The sequence below is a fragment of the Bubalus kerabau genome, chromosome 10, assembly GCF_029407905.1.
Source record: "Bubalus kerabau isolate K-KA32 ecotype Philippines breed swamp buffalo chromosome 10, PCC_UOA_SB_1v2, whole genome shotgun sequence".
Classification (NCBI taxonomy): Eukaryota; Metazoa; Chordata; class Mammalia; order Artiodactyla; family Bovidae; genus Bubalus; species Bubalus kerabau.
Genome location: NC_073633.1, coordinates 41,198,533 through 41,218,227, shown reverse-complemented (window position 1 = coordinate 41,218,227; position 19,695 = coordinate 41,198,533). Strand labels below are relative to the sequence as shown.

The following is a 19,695-nucleotide window of genomic DNA, read 5'->3' as shown; positions in this document are numbered from 1 at the left end:
AAAAATTTTCAGATCTGCCAAGCAGTATTGAATGTTAAAGCCTGTCATCTTAAATTTAAGTGAGGTCAGTCAGCTTTATGTTAAGATTTTTTCTCTAGTATGATCCGCTATTGGGGAAATCAGGCACTGAAAACATAGATAGGGTTCATCTAAGAATGGCATCTCTTCAGATGGGGAATGTAAATCTGAGGGTATCTGTAAAGGAATGACTTTAATGAAGAATCATAAATCTAAACCAGTGAAGAGGGAAGAAAAAGCCAGGAGAGGCCTAGTGGATAGCAAGAAAGAATGTGAAATTAATAATCTGAAAGTTTCCGAGCTGTTTGGAAGTCTTGCAGTAGCAATCTGTCTTCTAATTAGCTATAGCATTCTTTTTCTTTTTCGGCTGAGTCATGCAGCATGCACAGGTTCAATACCCAACCAGGAATCGAACCTGTGCCCCCTGCAGAGGAAGTTCAGAGTCTTAACCACTGGCCCTGCCAGGAAAGTCCCCCTAGCATTTTTGAAGACAGAGAAAGTGCTTTTTTGGTCCATGCTAACAGATGCTTGCCAGTAGCAGCAATCAACTCATTCTTGTCCATGCTAACACATGCTTGCCAGTAGCAGGAATCAACTCATTCTTGCTGATATGATTAGGCAGAGACCCAACAGCTCACCTGGCATGTTACAGCCAATGTATGACAGATCTGGGTCTTCCCAGTTCGGAATTCTCCAAACATCTCTGTGATGGATCCAGTCTCAATTCCTCCTAAAAAAGAAATATCTCTTAGCACAATACAAATGTTAGAAACATAACCACAGAAACAACCCAGTAGCTCATCAGAAAGATGTTTACATAATTTAGAGACCCGATCTTCAACAAGCAGTAATTTTAAAAATACCTCATTTGGAAATAATTCTAGATTTATAGACAACTGCAAAGAAATATAGAGGTTCCATGCATTCTTCATCCAGCCTCCCCCAATGTTTGTTTGTTTGTTTTTTTCAATGTTTGTTTTATATAATTATAGTATAGTATAAATATCAGAAAATTGACACCCATACAATCCACAGAGCTTATTCCAATTTCTCCAGCTATATATGTACTCATTTGTGTGTCTGTGTAGTACTATGCAATTTACCACATTTGTAGCTTCATGTAGGTATCACCACAACCAATATACAGAACAATACCATCACAAGTCAATAAGCAGTCATTTAAAAAATAAATTATAGATAATACCTAACATTTACCAAATACTTTTTGTGTATCTGTCATTGTGCTATCAATTCATTTAATTCCAATAACTTATAAGGTCGGAAGCTTTTTTTGACCTCATTATGAGGTCAAAGGTAAGACCTTATCTTCTTCAGTAAGATAAGAAAACTGAGGCATAGAATATAATATGTAATCTGCACCATGTAACATGGCCAGTAAACGCTAAGAGGGGGAACAGGAGGGAAAGCAAATGAGCAAATCTGAGTGTGATTCCTGAACTCATGCTATTTTGTGCCTGAATATGATCAAATATTTGGGGAAGCAACAAGAACCAAATCTAACACTAAAATTTAGGACAGCAATGCTTTCAAAAGTTCAAAAACTTTACAGCTTTCCATCAAGTCCTGAAAATTAGTGTGCACCACAATGTACTGATACTACAATGTAGTATGTTAACCAGCCATCAGATTTTCTACCTTGTGGTAGAGTAAAAGGTTATATTATTTCTTTAGGCAGAGGGAGATGACTCTCAAGAATGCAATTATTAATTGGAGATTAAATTATTGAATTGGCAGATAATTTTAGTATTTCTAAAGTCAGTCTCACCCTTCAGTCTTACTGAATACTTTCCTTTATTTCTTAATTCTATCTAACACATAAACATGAACCAAATATCTTAGTTATGTTCTATAATCTGGATGCTTTGCTAACCATAGTTCATGACATAGGATAAGAGATTACGATACCTTGAAGCAGTTTGTCAAGTTCTTTGGAGCCAGTAGTAATCTGTATGATCTCAGATCGTCTTTGGTGGAACTCAGTTGCAGTGGTGAAACCCATTGGAACTAATTTAGCTGCCTCAGTCTGGGGTAAAATAAGAAATGTCAAACTGATGAAATACACTTAGTAAAGTAATAATCAGGCATGTAGTGGGAAGAGGTAACATCTAACAAAATTTCCAGAATGATTTCTCTTTAAAAAGTTATCAAAACATTCGTAAGTTCTAGTTCTAGGATTATTTTCTCTCGGGCAAATAAAGGATAAACTAATTTAGAGACTCCAAGAAGACTGGCAATAGTTTAACTGTCAATTCAAATAATACACTCATGTAGTTAAAAACAACAAACTGATACACCAACACATACACAGTTTGCCTGACAATACAGTACAAAGTCCAGTGTATTTAAACCTTTGTTTCCTGTTCCATCAACCACAGAATGTATCTCTTAACTTTCTCCTTTGTTAAATGAGGACATTTGTCCTTTGATCTTTGCTCCCTCATCTACTTTTCCATCTCTGTCAACTGTACATTTTCTTTTACCCTGTCAGGTTGAAAACATTTAATCCTACTTTGTAGTCACTGATAAGCCATTAATGATCAGTCTATAGGTTGATTCCAAAATTTAAAAATAAAAGCTTTCAGATACATGGAGATTAAACATAATATTCCTAAATAAGCAATGAACCAAAGAAGAAATCACAAGGGAATTTAGAAGAGTCACTGAAATCAATGAAATTAAGACAAAACACACCAAAACTTATGGGCTGTAGCAAAAGCAGTATTTAAAGGGACATTTATAGCTGTAAACACCTATATTAGAAAGATCTTAAATTAATAGCTTAATCTTCCCACCTTAAGTTATTGAAAAAAGAGCAAACTAAACATAAAGCAAGCAGAAGGAAGAAGATAAAATCTGAGTGGAAACTGGTGAAATAGAGAATAGAAATACAATAGAGAAAAATCATTAAAACCAGAAGTTGCTTCTTTGAAAAAAATCAACAAAACTGATTTATAAAGAGTCAAATCACTAAAATCAGAAATGACAGAGAGGACATTTCTACAACCCTTACAAAAATAAATCTATGCCAACAGATTAAATAATTTACAAGAAACAAAGAAACCCCTAGAAACACACAAACTATCAAAACTCACTGAAGTAGAAAAAGAATCCAAGTCCAGGCCCCAACTAATTAGCCAAATGTGAATCTAAATTCAGTAAAATAAACTGAATCTAATAAAAGAAAGAAAGAAAACAGGGAGGGAGGAAGTAATGAAGGAAATTAAAAGAAAGAGAAATAGGAAGAGAAAGAGAAAGAAAGTGGGAGAGGAAAAGAGAGAAAAAGAGAGAGGGAGGGAGGAGAAAATCTGGATAAATCTACAGCAAATAGAGATTAAACTTGTAATTTAAAAACTTTCCACAAAGGGAAAAAACTAACGAAGAGGTAAAGAGTGGTCTTGCTTTATTCTTTAAACTTCTCTATACGTTTAATACTTCACTTAAAAATTGATTATAACGTTTGTATTATAGTTATTGCAGAACCAAAGGGTGTGCTAGAAATACAATTCTTTCACTAAGGTTCCAATGTTAACAACTGATGTCTCTCAAAGTTATCTGTCAAGTTCAAATAAATTTTTTTAAGTGCCACTAGTTTCAAAATCATGCTCCACTTTACGTTGCTTTTATATCTGAGCCATATCTTTCTCTAGTATTCTCTGACTTTATCACTTCTCAAAATCTCCAGTCTCTCAGTCTTACTATGTATTTACTGACTCCTTTCCCCTAAAGACATCTTTCCTTCTTTCTCCAAACGGGGCTCTCTGCTCTCTCTTTCACTGGCTACCTGACATAGAGCCACTCCAACCTAGGTCCTGTGTTTTCTACCCTGATTTTAGTAAAGCATATCCTCAAGTATTGATAACTTCCTAGGAAAGAATAGGTAAGAGCAAAATGTTCTGAATTCTTCTATTTCTGAAAATGTGTATTCTGCTCTAACACTGGGTGAGTAATACTGTTACCAACAGAATTATAGGTTTAAAATAATTTACCCTCAGAATTTTGAAGGGATTGCTCTACTAGCTTCTACCACCCAGATTTCTAATAAGAGACGTGCTATCTTTCTGATTTTTGTTCCTTTAGAGGTCACTTACTTTTTTTTCTCTGAAATTTTTCAGTCTTCTCTTTATAACTGGTATACTGATAATTTCACACTCAGGAGTCCAGGTGTGGGTCTTTGACATTTTGTGGGGCCTTAGACTTCTGTTTGCCTTTAGCTCTGAGAAATCTTTTTTTTTGAGAATTTCTTTACTTCATTTTTCCCATAACTTCTACCAATCTTTAGGACAAATGAAGATCAATGAAAATTAGAAAGTAAGAATACTAAAGAAAGGGGAGAAGAAACTATAAGCCAATATGGAACTCTAGTTTAATAAATGCTAAAATATTTAGGGGGAAATGTACTGCAACTTTCTTTAAAAAGCACAAAAAGAGCCAAGATGTACTGATGGCTAGAGAGATAAACAGATAGATGATAAAGTAAGTATATTAAAATGTTAATAGTAGTGTCCAGGTGGTGGGTAAATGAGTGTGTTCATTGCAAAATTCTTTCAACTTTACAGTAAGTTCAAAAATTTTACTCAAAAATGTGGAAGGAAAATATCACACTCACAGAAGAAGATGTTATCCCTTCTTGTCATTTAGCCCCTACATTTTCTAGTCTATGAGCTCTTCAGTTCATTTCAGTTGCTCAGTCGTGTCTGACTCTTTGAGACCCCATGAATCACAGCACACCAGGCCTCCCTGTCCATTACCAACTCCCAGAGTCCACCCAAACTCATGTCCATTGAGTCGGTGATGCCATCCAACCATCTCATCCTCTGTCGTCCGTTTCTCCTCCCGCCCTTAATCTTTCCCAGCATCAGGGTCTTTTCAAATGAGTCAGCTCTTCGCATCAGGTAGCCAAAATATTGGAGTTTCAGCTTCAGCATCAGTCCTTCCAATGAACACCGGGACTGATCTCCTTTAGGATGGACTAGTTGGATCTCCTTGCAGTCCAAAGGACTCTCAAGAGTCCTCTCCAAAACCACAGTTCAAAAGCATCAATTCTTCTGCACTCAGCTTTCTTTATAGTCCAACTCTCACATCCATACATGACCACTGGAAAAACCATAGCCTTGACTAGATGGACATTTGTTGACAAATTAATGTCTCTGCTTTTTAATATGCTGTCTAGGTTGGTCATAACTTTCCTTCCAAGGAGTAAGTGTCTTTTTATTTTATGGCTGCAATCACCATCTGCAGTGATTTTGGAGCCCAGAAAAATAAAGTCAGCCACTGTTTCCCCATCTATTTGCCATGAAGTGATGGGACCAGATGCCATGATCTTTTCTGAATGTTGAACTTTAAAGGAACATATTATAACCAATATGAAATTGGAAGTAATTTTATTCATTCAGGGCACAAATATCGTAAGTAATTTGGCATGGTTTTGCCAAACTGCCAACTGCACAGTCTGGCAGACCTTGACTTCTTTTTTTATATAATAAGCTTGCTTTCATCTGTCTTATATCTGTAGGAATTTTCAATGTCTGACAAAGTTTTTTTTTAATGTCTGACAAGGCATAAGCAAAGGTCAGGGTTCACTGAGTCACAAAAACTGACACCCCGAGAGCAACAACAAGCAGACTTTGGGGACACTACTGGCTTAACAGTGTCACAGTCTTTCAAAGAGGTTCTAGGTGTTCAGAATTCTTACTTATTCAATTAAGTCACCACTTCAACAAATTTACTGATTTGAGCAATCCAATAAATGACAACTTCATACTTCCATAGATGGCAACATGTTTAAGGATTTAAATTAAGAATTACTTATGATATGTGTGCCCTGAATGAATTAATACTATAAAACAACAGCCTTGCTAGCACTTAAAAATTCAAAGCTCTTAGTATAATACTTGATAAAACAGAATTTACTGGGTTGTATATATAATATTATATGAGATATTAAAATAAATCTCAGATATTGTCCATCAGACTAGGTTATGTGGTAGAACTACATGCACTGAAGCTGCAGGAAGCATTTTTTGAAGATTCTTTAGCTTTTGAAGATGATTTTTTTCAGAGAAAATTTCTGTGAAACTATAACAGCCATCAACATAAAACTATAAAATATAGTTTTATAAATTAAACACTTGCTTTACATTATAGAAAACTTCAACAGCAAAGCTAATCAAACTCTTTAACTACACAATGGTGATCTGTGGTCAGCAATCTTTGATGTTACTGTAATTGTTTTGGGGTGCCACAAACTACACCTATAGAAGACAGTGAAATTAACTGATAAATCTGTGTGTTCTGACTGCTCTACCCACTGACCATATCCCCATCTCTCTCTCCCCGAGGTCTCCCTGTTCCTTAAGACACAACCATACTGAAATCAGGCCAATAAATAACCCTACAATGGGCTTCCCTGGTGGCACAGATGGTAAAGAATCCACCTGCAATGCGGGAGACCTGAGTTCGATCCCTGGGTTGGGAAGATCCCCTGGAGGAGAGCATGGCAATCCACTCCTATATTCTTGCCTGGAGAATCCCCATGAACAGAGGAGCCTGGCAGGCTACAGTCTAAGGGGTCGCAAAGAGCTGAACATGACTGAGCAACTAAGCACAGCACAGCACAACACAACGGCCTTCAGGTCTTCAAGTGAAAGGAGTGAACCTGTACACCTGTCACTTTAAAGAAAAAGACTAGAAATGATTTGGTTTAGTGAGGAAGGCATGTCAAAAGTTGAAATAGGCTCAAAGCTAGGCCTCTTGTGCCAAACCATTAACCAAGTTGTGAATGCAGAGGAACTTCTTGAAGGAAATTAAAAGCACTACCTCAGTGAATACATGAATAGTAACAAATAGCCTTATTGCTAATATGAAGAAAATTTTAGTGGCTTGGGTAGAAGATCAAAGCAGCCATAACATTCCCTTTAGCCAAAGCCTAGTTCAGAGCAAAGTCCTACTCTCTTAATTCAGGGAAGGCTAAGGGAGATGAGAAAGCTGCAGAAGAAAAGACTGATGCTAGGAAAAAAGCCATCTCCATAACATTTAAGAGCAAGGTGAAGCAGCTAGGGCTAATGTAGAAGCTGCATCAAATTATCCAGAAGATCTAGCTAAGATAAAGAATGAAGGTGGCTACACTAAACAGATTTTCAATGTAGACAAAATAACGTCATATTGGAAGAAGATGCCATCGAGGACTTTCATAGCTACAGAAGAGAAGTCAATGCCTGGCTTCAACAGTTTTCAAAGAATCAGCTGGCTCTCTTTTTAGCAGCTAATGCCACGGGTGACTTTAAGTTGAAACTAATGTTCATTTACCATCCTAAAAGTCCTAGAGCCCTTAAGAATTATGCTAAATCTATTCTGCTTGTGCTCTATACATGCAACAAGTCTGGATGATGGCACACCTGTTTAAAACAGTTTACTGAATACTTTAAACCCACTGTTGAGACCAATTGCTTAGGATCCTTTCAAACTATTATTGCTCACCGACAACATACCTGGTTACTACTCAAGAGCTTTGGAAATGCACAATGAGATTTAATGTTGTTTTCATGCCTGCTAACACAACATCCATTCTGCACCCTGTGAATCAGGAGTAATTCTGCCTTTCAAATCTTATTATTTAAGAAATGCATCTTGTAAGACCACAGTGGTCATAGATAGTGATTCCTCTGATGGATCTGGGAAAAGTCAGTTGAAAATCTTCTGGAAAGGACTTACCATCCTAGATGCCATTAAGTACATTTGTTAAAATAGAAAGTATTAAAAAAAAAAAAAAAAAGTAAATTTGTGGTTCATGGGAAAAGGTCAAACTGTCATTTAACAGGAGCCTGAAAGAAGTTGATTTTCACTCTCATGGATGACTCTGACAGGTTCAAGACTTCAGCAGAAGAAGTAAATACAGATGTGGTGGAAACGGCAAAAGAACTAGAAGTGGAGCCTGAAGTTGTGGCTGAAACACTGCAGTATCATGATAAAACTTTCATGGATAAGGAGCTGCTTCTTATGGATAAGCAAAGGGTGGTTTCTTGAAATAGAATCTACTGGCGAAGATGCTGTGAAGACTGGTGAGATGACAACAAAAGATTTAGAATATGATATAAACTTGGTTGATAAAGCAGTGGCAGTGTTTGAGAGCGCTGATGCCAATCTAGAAAAATTTCTGCTGGGGATAAAATGCTGTAAAATAGGACTTCCCTGGTGGTCCAGTGGTTAAGAATCCATCTGCCAATGCAGGGGACACGGATTCAATCCCTGGCCTGGGACCATTCACATGCGATGGGGCAACTAAGCCCACGCTTAGGGCCCACGTTCCGCAACGAGAGAAGCCAATGGAAAGTCCATGCACTGCGACCATAATAGCCCTCATGCAGCAACAAATGCCCAGGGCAGCCCAAACATTAAACAAATAAAAATTTTACAATCCTATCAAATAGCACTGCAGATTACAGAGAAATCATTCATGAAAGGAAGGAAGATTCATTCTATGTGGCAAACTTCACTGTGGTCTTATTTTAAGAAATTGCTGCAGCCACCCCAACCTTCAGCAACCACCACCCTGATCAGTCAGCAGTCATAAACGTCAAGGCAAGACTCTCACCAACAAAAAGAATATAAATTGCTGAAGGCTCAGATGATGGTTAGCATTTTTTAATAGTGAAGTATTTTTAAATTAAGGTATACACACTATTTTTGTAGATCTAATACTATTGTATAGATAACAGACTACAAAATAGTGTAAACATAATTTTTATAGGCAACAGGAAACCAAAAAATTCGTGTGACTTGCTTCACTGCAATATTTGCTTTGTTGTGGTGGTCTGGAACCTAACCTGCAATTATCTCCAAGGTATAGCCTATAAATACCAAAGGATAAAATACATAAAATAAAATGTAATCACAGGGTACTATAAGTGCCAAAGGAATATATGAAGCAAGAAAAATGAATAATAGCTGCAAGACACTGGAGGGAAATAAGAAAGGATCACAGTATATCAGAATGAAATTAACTGGATTCTAGTCTTAGTTCTGCGGTCAACTGTGTAACGTTGGATAAATAACTGACCCGCTGTGCCTAAGTTTCCTTATCTGTAAGGCAGAGATAACACTGGTCCTACCTCTCTCTCCCAGTGTCAGTACAAAGGGCAAGTGAGAATACTGTGTATACAAAAGGGATGGGATTTCAAAGTTAAAGTGCTACAAGGGAACTCTACTCAATATTCTATAATAACCTATACTGGAAAAGAATCTAAAAAGAATGGATATTGTATATGTATTGACATATGAATCACTTAGCGATACACCTGAAACACAACATGGCAAATCAACTACAGTCTAATGTAAAATTTCAATTAAAAAAGTTAAAGTGCAATATAATATAAAGGATTATTATTACCTTATTTTGGTTAAGCCTGTAAAATCACTTTTACATCATTTACTAGAGTTAAAAAAACCTAAGCATTAATGATGTATAATTACACTTTCTTATGATTAAAGAATCTTGCTTATGACTAGTTAATTCATAGACTGTACACACTGGCAGCCTAATTAACATGACTCTAATATTCAAGGAATAAAAACAACTTTTCTATTTAAAGTAATACATGTTTAGGGGACTTTCCTAGTGGTCCAGTAGCTAAGAGTCGACCCTCCCAATGCAAGGGGCCTGGTTTTGATCCCTCTTCAGGGAACTAATCATACATGCTGCAACTAAGACCCAGTGCAGCCAAATAAGTAAATAAATATTTTAAAAATAAAGTAATACAAGTCTATTATAGAAACTGCAGAAACTTCAGAAAATTGAGGCAAAAATAAAAACTGTTCACATTCTCACCATCCAGAAACAACAGTGTTAGTATTCGACTGTAGTTATCCCCAGTGTATATGCTGGGGATAATTTATATGTGTATATAAATACACACATTTAAAAAGATAAAGACATAAGCACACAAACACATTTTTTAACCTGCTTTCTTATATCAGGAACATTTTCATATGTCAATGAATGTTCTTCAAAACTATTTTCAGTGGCTACATACTAATGAATATATTTCTAAGGCATGACATTGTAACATCCAGAAATGATAAGGCACACATCACTCATGGCTGGGAGGAGTGCAAACTGGTAGTCAATCTGGCAGTATTTATGTCATACCCCCACGATATTGCAGTTCCCTAGGAAAAATCCCAGTTTATGCAAGGAGACATACAAAGATAATTAGCTGGTAATACAGTCACTTCTGGAAAAGGGAAGAGGGTGGCACACAGGGGATGGAAGACGGAAGACTGCGGCCTTTCACCGTATGCTCTTCTATACCAACTCCCACTGCTGCCTCTCTTGGTCACACAAGCGGTACTTACCAGAATTTTATCAGCTTTGGCTTCACTAATCCCCTTAATATTTATTAGCTCCTTCTTTGGTGCATAGGCAACAGCCTCTACAGTATGAAATCCAGCTTCTTCCAATTTCTTCACATCATTGGCATTTATACCACATTGCTGCAAGTGAAGAAAACTATGGATAAATCTAAGCTTTGGTTCCCTCATCTGTTGAATGTGGATATTGGCCCTACTTATTTCACAGGGCTGTTTTTAACTGTGATATTATATGCAAAAGCTTTAAAAAGTATGCCCTACATATGATGCATTTCATAACAAACTACCAATCTATTCATCATCAAAGGTATTCTCTTGGTGGCTCAGATGGTAAAGAGTCTGCCTGTAACGCAGGAGATTTGGGTTTGATCCCTGGGTTGGGAAGATCCCCTGGAGAAGGGAAAGGCTACCCACTCCAGTATTCCCGCCTGGAGAATCCCAAGGACAGAGGAGCCTGGAAGGCTACATACAGTCCACGGGGTTGCAAAGGGTCAGACATGATTGAGCGACTTCACTTTCACTTTTTTTTAGTTTTCATTCATTATCAAAACCAGTAGTTTTAAGCTAGCACTATGTAATTAAAAGACTCTTGTCATGAATTGGGATTAAACCTGTAACTAAACCTTTTGACTGGAACTCTAAATGAACTTTGAGACCTGGGCCCTAAAAGGCCACTTTAAACTGGTGCTTCCCAAAGTTTTCTACATCAAGCACACATAAAGAATAATAAGTTTTACACTAAGCTGGGTAAACAGATAAGACTGTCCCAGAGCTAAGGGGAGCATATCTTAGCATACATTCTTTGTTGCCCAATAACTGGAAAGCTCGGCTTTAACAACTGATGTTAAGAATGAGGAAAACTATTTTTAGTCAGGATTTACATGCCACTTCTCAAAAACAAATCACCCAAAGGCACTTCCTTCTCCTAATAAACAAAGTCAGCTTTGGTTTTATTAGCCACCAAAACCATGACTGGGGAAAGCATGCATTATTAGCGGGATATGTATGTAGAAACCAGGTCTGTTATAAAGATTTAAGCCATAAGCAATACACATGTGTGGTTATAAGGATGCTCACTGAAACCAAAAGTTGACTCTGAATTCTCCAATGTGTTTAACAGACCCGTTTAAGTATCCTCTGAAGAGCTGAAGCTCAGGTGGGAGATGGGAGGAATATGCATAAAGAGACAAGAATGAAGACTTTCTCAGTATACTCTCCTGATTCTATCAGCCCAAGTCAATGGCATTCACTCTGGGACCACTGCACAATGTGGAGAAATAGTGCAAGGCCCCAGGTTTTGTGCTTGATGCTCTTGCGCAGTCTTGAACTATCACATCTTAACCCCAAGCCAATCTGTCTATGACAGCTGTCTTCTTAGTAAGTTCATCACAGTTCCAAGTTGGTGGTGAGATGTTGTTCCTCTCCACTTCCTGCATAGCTGGCCCAGGCCACTACAATTCCCTGGATGGTAATTACATACTTAGTACAAACAGCACAGATTCTCATGGGATCCTAGGGCTTCTTAGTTTCTGACATCCAGTTCTAAGAAAGAAAAATGATGAAGGAGGGGAAGAATTCTTGACAAAAAAGGGATCTGGCAGATATGTTTAGCAACTGTCTTAAGTCTTTCCACAGGATCCTTGACAACCCTTCTGAAAACTCTAATTTGGACTTTAGTTTATGTAAAGGTTGTGATTCCTCCCAGTAGTTAGAACAATCTTATCCAGCATTATAATTTTAAAATTAACAACCAAGCACATACCTCTAATCGGGAAATAGGTTGTGGACCAAAGCTTTCTTCTTCCACAGAAGTATCTGCATTTGCTTCAAGCTGCATCTGCATAGCCATTACTTAGTGTTCAATACTGAAAAACACAGATGGCCATCAGGAAGAACACTAGAGAAAGTACAGATGTGTAAACATAGTTTTACAGTAAATCTCTTAAAGAATTACTTACTAAGCTTTTCCTCTGGATATATATATATATATAAATAGTATGTATAATATATTTAAGAAAACTTATGAACTTATGCCTAGCTAAAAAATGTATGGCATTTTGATTCTACTTGTTTGACTTAGTACAAACAGAATGCTAGATTTTTAATTAAAAAAAAAAAAGATACACAATAAGCAACAAAAGTTTACTGTATAGCACAGGGAACTACAGTCAATATCTTGTAATAAACTACAACGGGAAATAAAGTGAAAAATAATATATGTGTATATGTCTAACTCAATCACCTTTCTGTGCACCTGAAACATTGTAAGTCAACTATAGTTCAATAAAATATATATATTAAGAAAAAAAAAATGACTACTAGGCTTTTGGTTTAATCACTGACCTACCCATGGCAGGAAAAAGAAGAAATCTCTCACCAGCTTTCCCTTCCACCTAGACAGCTTAACTATATGCACTATGTCCCCTAGTTCTCCTGCTTCATATTTCTTATAGATAAGGGCCAAGTCTTATTTGTGTATAACTTATGATACATCATAAATGTTAGGTGTTTGTTAAATATTCAGCAACTGAATGTGGATTTTCCAGGACTCTACTTAAAAAAAACCCCAAACTGATTTAGGATTAAAGCATTTCAGTTCCACTGTTCCCTTCCAAGAAAGCAGGGTTTTGGGGTGATGGGAAAGGAGTGAAATGAAGGTACAGAATCACTGCCATAAATCTCCGCTCCTGATACATAAACAGTGGACTGAGATGAGAATTCTCCCCACCTTAGGCAATGATCATAGTTTGTAGTCCCACATTTTGCTTCTATTGTAACAAAAGTGTATGAAATTTAAAGATCAACATTTTAACCAATTGCAGACTTCACTGAATGCACAAATGAATAAGTAATGTGGAAGTACCCTGCTCAGTTTGAAATCTTCCATATAAGGCCAATACCAAAAGTCAGATTATTTTAATAGTTAAGATTGCACTGATTTGAAAGAATGGAGAACAAAAAATTTTAATTATCTTCATGAGGTATTAGTAAAAGCAAACAAGTCTTGATGTCTACAAGGATAAATATACTTAAGTCACACCAAAATAATCTGGACAATGTAACAATCAAGATAAATTTAATTCAAAAAATAATAGGTAAGGAATCTCCAGTCTTAGAGGCTTGACAGAAGGTAACCATTTGTTCTTGACTGGTTCAGGTGTAATTCTCTTAGATGGCATTCTTAGCATAATGTGAGTTTATAATTCCAAATATCAGAATTATCTGAAGGCAACTTAAAGTGTCTTCCTTCATAATTTATGAAAAAGATGGCTTGAACTGTATACATAAAGCAATAACCAAAAAGCAATAGGCTGAAAAACTGGACTATATTTAAATTTGGAAATTCTATCCATCAAAATGCTATGGCTGGGACTTCTCTGGTCATCAAGTGGCTAAGACTCCAAGCTCCCAATGCAGGGGGCTGGTGCTCAATCCATGGTTAGGGAGCTAGATCCCACATACAGGAACTAATACCCAGTGCAGCCAAAAAAAAAAAAAAAAGGCTATGGCTTCCCAGGTGGCGCAGTGATAAAGAATCTACCTGCCAATGCAGAAGATGCAAGAGAAATGGGTTCAATTCCTGGGTTGGGAAGATCCCATGGAGTAGGAAATGCACCTGGAAAATTCCATGGAAAGAGGAGATGGGAGGGTTACAGTCCATGGTGTTGCAAAATGTCAGAGGACTGGGACTTCCCTGGTGGTCCAGTGGCTAAGACTCTGCACACTCCCACTGCAGAGGGCCCAAGTTCGATCCCTGGTTGGGGAGCTAGATTTCACATGCCACAACTGAGACCAAGTGCAGCCAAATAAACTAGTAAAATAAAAAAAAAAAAAAAAGCCAGATGACTGAGCGACTGAGCACATCTAATCAAGACACCACGGCAAGAAGGAAAGTTAAATAATAGTGAGGGGGGAAAATATTTACCACAAATATAACTCAGGGCTGATAACGAGAATATATAAAAAATTCTTGCAAATCAGCAAGAAAGACAACCCAATAAAAAATAGGCAAAAGAGATCTGAACAAGCACTTCACAGGAGAAGATACTCAAATGGTTAATAAACATATCCACAAATGCTCAATTTCATTAATAATCAGGAAAATTAAAATTAAAACCACAAGATAATAACTAAAATTTTAAAAGATTAACATTAACTATTAGCAAACGTGTGGAACAACTGAACACTAATTCACCACTGGTTCGAGTGTATTGGTACTGTATTAAATATGAAAGGTGAAGACAGACAAATGCTTTGACCCAGGAATTTTGCCACTCTATTATTATTAACCCACTGAAAAACATATACGTGTGCACTAAACTGTATGCAGGAATTTTCTCAGCCATCTTTGTCCTGAAAGCTAAAAACTAGAAATAATCCTGATATCCATCATTGGTATAATAGGAGGAATACAACATAGCAACGAGAAAGTATTGCTAAATGCATAGACACTTAGGAACTTACAGACAGAACGTTGAGCAAAGCCAGACACAAAAATAGTCTTTCTTTATATAAAATTCAGACACAGGCAAAATTAATCAATGGTATTAGTAGTCAATACAGTGGTTACCTCTGGCGAGAGGGTGAGTATTAGAGAAGGGGGCACAAGGGAGGCTTCTGGGTGATGACCAGCATTCTTTCTTGATCTGAGTGGTATATTCATTTTGTAATGACTCATGGAGCTGGACACACTTTTGATCTGTGCATTTTTCTATTTGTATACTACGCTTGGCTTACAAGATTAAGAAAAACCAGCATACGTTACTACAGACCGCATTAGAAAAAGCAAATTATCTTACGGCAACTGGAGGTGGGTACTCTGGTAAGCAAAATTTTGTGTAATGGAAAGGGCACTGACCAGAAACCTGGAAACTGTGGTTCTGGCTTAAGAGCTGTGACTCTGTCACTACACGACTCTGGATCTTGGATTCCTCGCGGACGTCCATTAAATAGGTGTTGGAAATGAAGGCCTCCCAAGGTTCCTCCCGGCTCTAAACGCTAGAGTGCGCTTCTATTTTCCCCTCAGAGAACTCCGACGGTCGAAGTAGCCCGGACACGTCCCGGCTCCGCCCCGCCATTTCCGAGTTTCTCACTTGGGAAACGGAGGGGCCCCTAAGCCTGCTGCGGGGCTGGGGCCCAAACCTGGGTCTAAGCCTGGGTCCGGCTTATACCGGGACTAACCTGGCGGTGGAAGAGGCTTGGTCTGCGTCTCACACTCACCTGGACCTGCGGTGCTTTGGTATTCGCTAGGGCAGGCGGCACACTCCGACTACCGTCTGCTGGACCCGCCCGCGCCCGATACTGGACGGACTGTAGATCCCCTCGCTTGTGCCCCGCTTCTCTACTCCCTTGCTTCGGCCTTCTGCACAAAACCCAGGCGAGTTTCAGCTTCCAACTGCGCTCCTGCAGCGCGTCTCGCCTCCTCTTAGGCCTCGGTCTCAAGCCGCAGCGCGCGCTCTGCCTACAGCTTTCGGAAATCCCGCCAAATCCTATTGGGCAAGGTCACGCCCGCGTCAACGTAACGTCTCTCCACCCTTCTCGGGCCCGCCTTCCAGCCGCTTCGACCACTCTTGAGACCGAGAGTTGGGCTCGAGGAACTTGAGCTTGCAGGATGTTATGGATTCCCGTCTTCTTTTTCTCCGTTAGGACTAATCCAGAACTTGAGAGTTGTGTTTTTCTCACCCTTTACCTGATCGAGGACTACAACTCCCAAGAGGTTGTGGGCCTCCAGAGACCACATATCCCAGTATGCACCGCGGGCGGGCGACTCAGCTGTAGCTTCTCAGCCCCTCTCCGAAATACCCAGACTCCTGGGAACTGGTGGCTTCAGATCAGATCAGATCAGTCGCTCAGTCGTGTCCGACTCTTTGCGACCCCATGAATCGCAGCACGCCAGGTCTCCCTGTCCATCACCAACTCCCGGAGTTCACTCAGACTCACGTCCATCGAGTCAGTGATGCCATCCAGCCATCTCATCCTCTGTCGTCCCCTTCTCCTCCTGCCCCCAATCCCTCCCAGCATCAGAGTCTTTTCCAATGAGTCAACTCTTCGCATGAGGTGGCCAAAGTACTGGAGTTTCAGCTTTAGTATCATTCCTTCCAAAGAAATCCCAGGGCTGATCTCCTTCAGAATGGACTGGTTGGATCTCCTTGCAGTCCAAGGGACTCTCAAGAGTCTTCTCCAACACCACTGGTGGCTTAGACAGTAAAGAATCCGCCTACAATGCGGGAGACCTGGGTTCGATCCCTGGGTCGGGAAGATCCCCTGGAGGAGAGCACGGCAACCCACTCCCGTAATCTTGCCTGGAGAATCCCCATGGACAAAGGAGTGGCGGGTGACTCTGTCACCATGGGGTGACAGAGTCGGACACGACTGAACGACTAACAGCACTGGGAGCTCTTAATTTGCTTCTTAAGTGTTTAACCTGGTTGCGCTGAGCCTCTAACTTAGACCAATTACGGAGTTCAGGTGCTTTCTAGGCTCTTGTAGATGGTGGAGCTGATGATGCTGAAGTACATGGGTGAAACTGGAACAGAAAGCTAATGGAGAGAAAGAAAGGACTGAAATATTAGTCAAGCTGTGGTACTTTACTGGAAATTTGCAGGACTCCGGATTTTGAGAATGTAAATCTTTTCGTAGTTTATTAAAAGTTGATTCCAGTTTTAAAGGGTGATTAGTGGCACTTTCATGCATTGGAGAAGGAAATGGCAACCCACTCCAGTGTTCTTGCCTGGAGAATCCCAGGGACGGGGGAGCCTGGTGGGCTGCCGTCTACGGGGTCGCACAGAGTCCGACACGACTGAAGTGACTCAGCAGCAGCCGCAGCAGCAGCAGCAGTGTTTACTGGTGGAGAAGGCAATGGCAACCCACTCCAGTACTCTTGCCTGAAAAATCCCATGGGCAGAGGAGCCTGGTAGGCTGCAGTCCATGGGGTCGCGAAGAGTCGGACACGACTGAGCGACTTCACTTTCACTTTTCACTTTCATGCATTGGAGAAGGAAATGGCAACCCACTCTAGTGTTCTTGCCTAGAGAATCCAGGGACGGAGGAGCCTGGTGGGCTGCCGTCTGTGGGGTCGCACAGGGTTGGACACGACTGAAGCGACTTGGCAGCAGTGTTCGCTGGGCGTAGATGAGATGGAAGACATTATAAGCGAATAGCGCTGTGTGGGTATGGAAATTAACTGTGGTTAAGGAATACTGTCTGATGAGGGAGGAAAAGTATCTTGCCAGGTGCTAAGAGTTTACGTTTATATCATTTCTATGAAGAGAAGTAAGGAGAAGGAAATGGCAATCCATTCCAGTGTTCTTGCCTGGAGAATCCCAGGAACTGAGGAGCCTGGTGGGCTGCCGTCTATGGGGTCGCACAGAGTCGGACACGACTGAAGTGACTTCGCAGCAGCAGCATGAAGAGACATATAAGACCATTATAGAACTTTGATCTTTATTCTTTCGGTAATGGGTACATCTGAAAGTTTTTAATCCAGTGAATCTCATGCTTTAGACCTGTTTTTTGTTCCGCACTACTTTGTATTTGTGGAGTGCTTTAAAATTCATGAACTTTTTATTTAATCCTCACATGGTTACCCTGTGGCATTGAAGGACAGATTTCAGGATACAGTAAAAACAACAGAAACTGTTATGAAGTGCTTGAAATATTTCAGGGAAGAGATTCTTGATTTTAAAAACAGTCACAACCTAAAGGTTAAGAGTTATGTTTTATTTGGTGGGAATTTTTAGGACTTAAACCCAGGAGGCAGAATCTCAAGTAGCCTTGAGAGAACTGCTCAGAGGAGGCAAGGGGAGGAGCCAGGTTATATAGAAGTTCTACAACAAAGGGCAGGCAGGCTGAATATCAGAGATTATTGTTAAAGGAAACCAGATATTCCAAGTTAAGAAATTTGGTGATTTTCCATGTCTGGGAAGATGCAAGAGTCTGGTGAGATCCTTGTTAATTGATATGGCAGGAAATAACTCCATTTCTCAAGATGAAGGTTTGCATTAGAGCAATGACAGAACAGATTCAGGAAGCATTCTGAAGGTAGAATTAACCTAACTAGTGATTCTAGATAGTAATTGGGGATAACAGTGAACTGCCATCCATACCAGAGATACACGCCTTCATGCCTATTCTTCACATACTCTCCTTAGAACACCTGCAATCCCACAGCCCCTCTTGGCTGTGTGATGATACATAACTCTGACCTTTCATTAAAATAGAATTCCTGTGGCTGTGGGGATGTCAAACCAGAGAAACCCATTTGCAGAAAGGTTAAGAAATTGAGAGATAAGGAAGTGGGAAAGAGTCAAACAGAAAGAAACTGTTTTGAAATCTGACTGCTTCCCAGATCTTTCCAGTTTCTCTGGGGCCCAGCAGCACTTAATGCTCTTGAGGTCCATGAGCTAGCTTTACATTCCAATAATCTCCCTACATTCCAATAATCTCCTTTTTTTTTTTTTTCAGTTTAAACAAATTTGAATAGTTTTATGTTCCTTTCTTCCAAGACAACCAACTAGCTGGAAGTGAGACAAAGTAGATTTCTTACTAACAGTTCAATTAGCAATTCATGAGAATATCTATAAATGTGTAATTGAAGTTTTGAATATATATACCCTAAGTTACAAGGTAAGTGACCAATCTGAAATCTCAAGTAGGCAACTTCTAACAAAACCAAAACTTAATCAGCAGAAATCTGATCATTTGTTCAAGAATATGATCTCATTAGCATAATCAACCTGAAGCACAAAAAAGGAAATCCCATGTCACGTCCAAATGATCTATTTGAGTAGTGCAAGAATGATGCAATATTAGAAAAAGTCAGTTATAATTGGCTATATTAATGGGTCAAGGAGAAAAATCAAATGACTAATTTTATCACATTGGAAAGCATTTGTCAGGAAGAAATTTTCCTCTACCCTCATAGGTTCTTCTGGCTGATCTGAGAAATTGACATTAAGACAAAAGGAGAAAAATCAAAAGTTTAGTAATATGTACACCTGGAGTGATGCAGGAAATCTGAGTAACTCTGCAAAAGAGCAGAAACCCTCACCTTAAAAACCATCTTTAGCAAAAGACAAAACAGGATGTTGGGGATAGTGGCTTAGGACTTTAAAAGAGAGGAAGGCAGATGGAAAGGCAAATGTTTGGCAAATAAATATTTGTTGGGTCATCCAATGGAACACAGAGTAGACTCGTGATACCTCTGTACCAGGAACAAACCTCTGAATGTTTTTTAGGCAATCAGGGGAAAGGTCAAAGTTACTTTCTGATCTTGATCGGGTCTTGATTGTT

At 39.2% G+C, this 19,695-nt stretch overlaps 1 protein-coding gene across 2 annotated transcripts in view; it reads right to left on the bottom strand.

The window, feature by feature from the left end:
- The window catches only part of RAD51 (RAD51 recombinase), a 35,444-nt gene extending 19,469 nt beyond the window's left edge, over positions 1–15,975 (bottom strand). The window contains exons 1-5 of one of the 2 annotated variants that reach the window (XM_055537393.1): positions 15,625–15,956; positions 12,167–12,269; positions 10,390–10,527; positions 1,945–2,062; positions 657–748 (exon numbers count right to left, since the gene is read on the bottom strand). In XM_055537393.1, coding sequence (XP_055393368.1) covers positions 657–748; positions 1,945–2,062; positions 10,390–10,527; positions 12,167–12,253 — 435 coding nt within the window. In that variant the 5' untranslated portion in view covers positions 12,254–12,269; positions 15,625–15,956. Of the gene's footprint in view, positions 1–656; positions 749–1,944; positions 2,063–10,389; positions 10,528–12,166; positions 12,270–15,624 lie in introns of both variants that reach the window. The other variant, XM_055537394.1, reaches the window with a different exon arrangement.
- Positions 15,976–19,695: the final 3,720 nt, after the last annotated feature.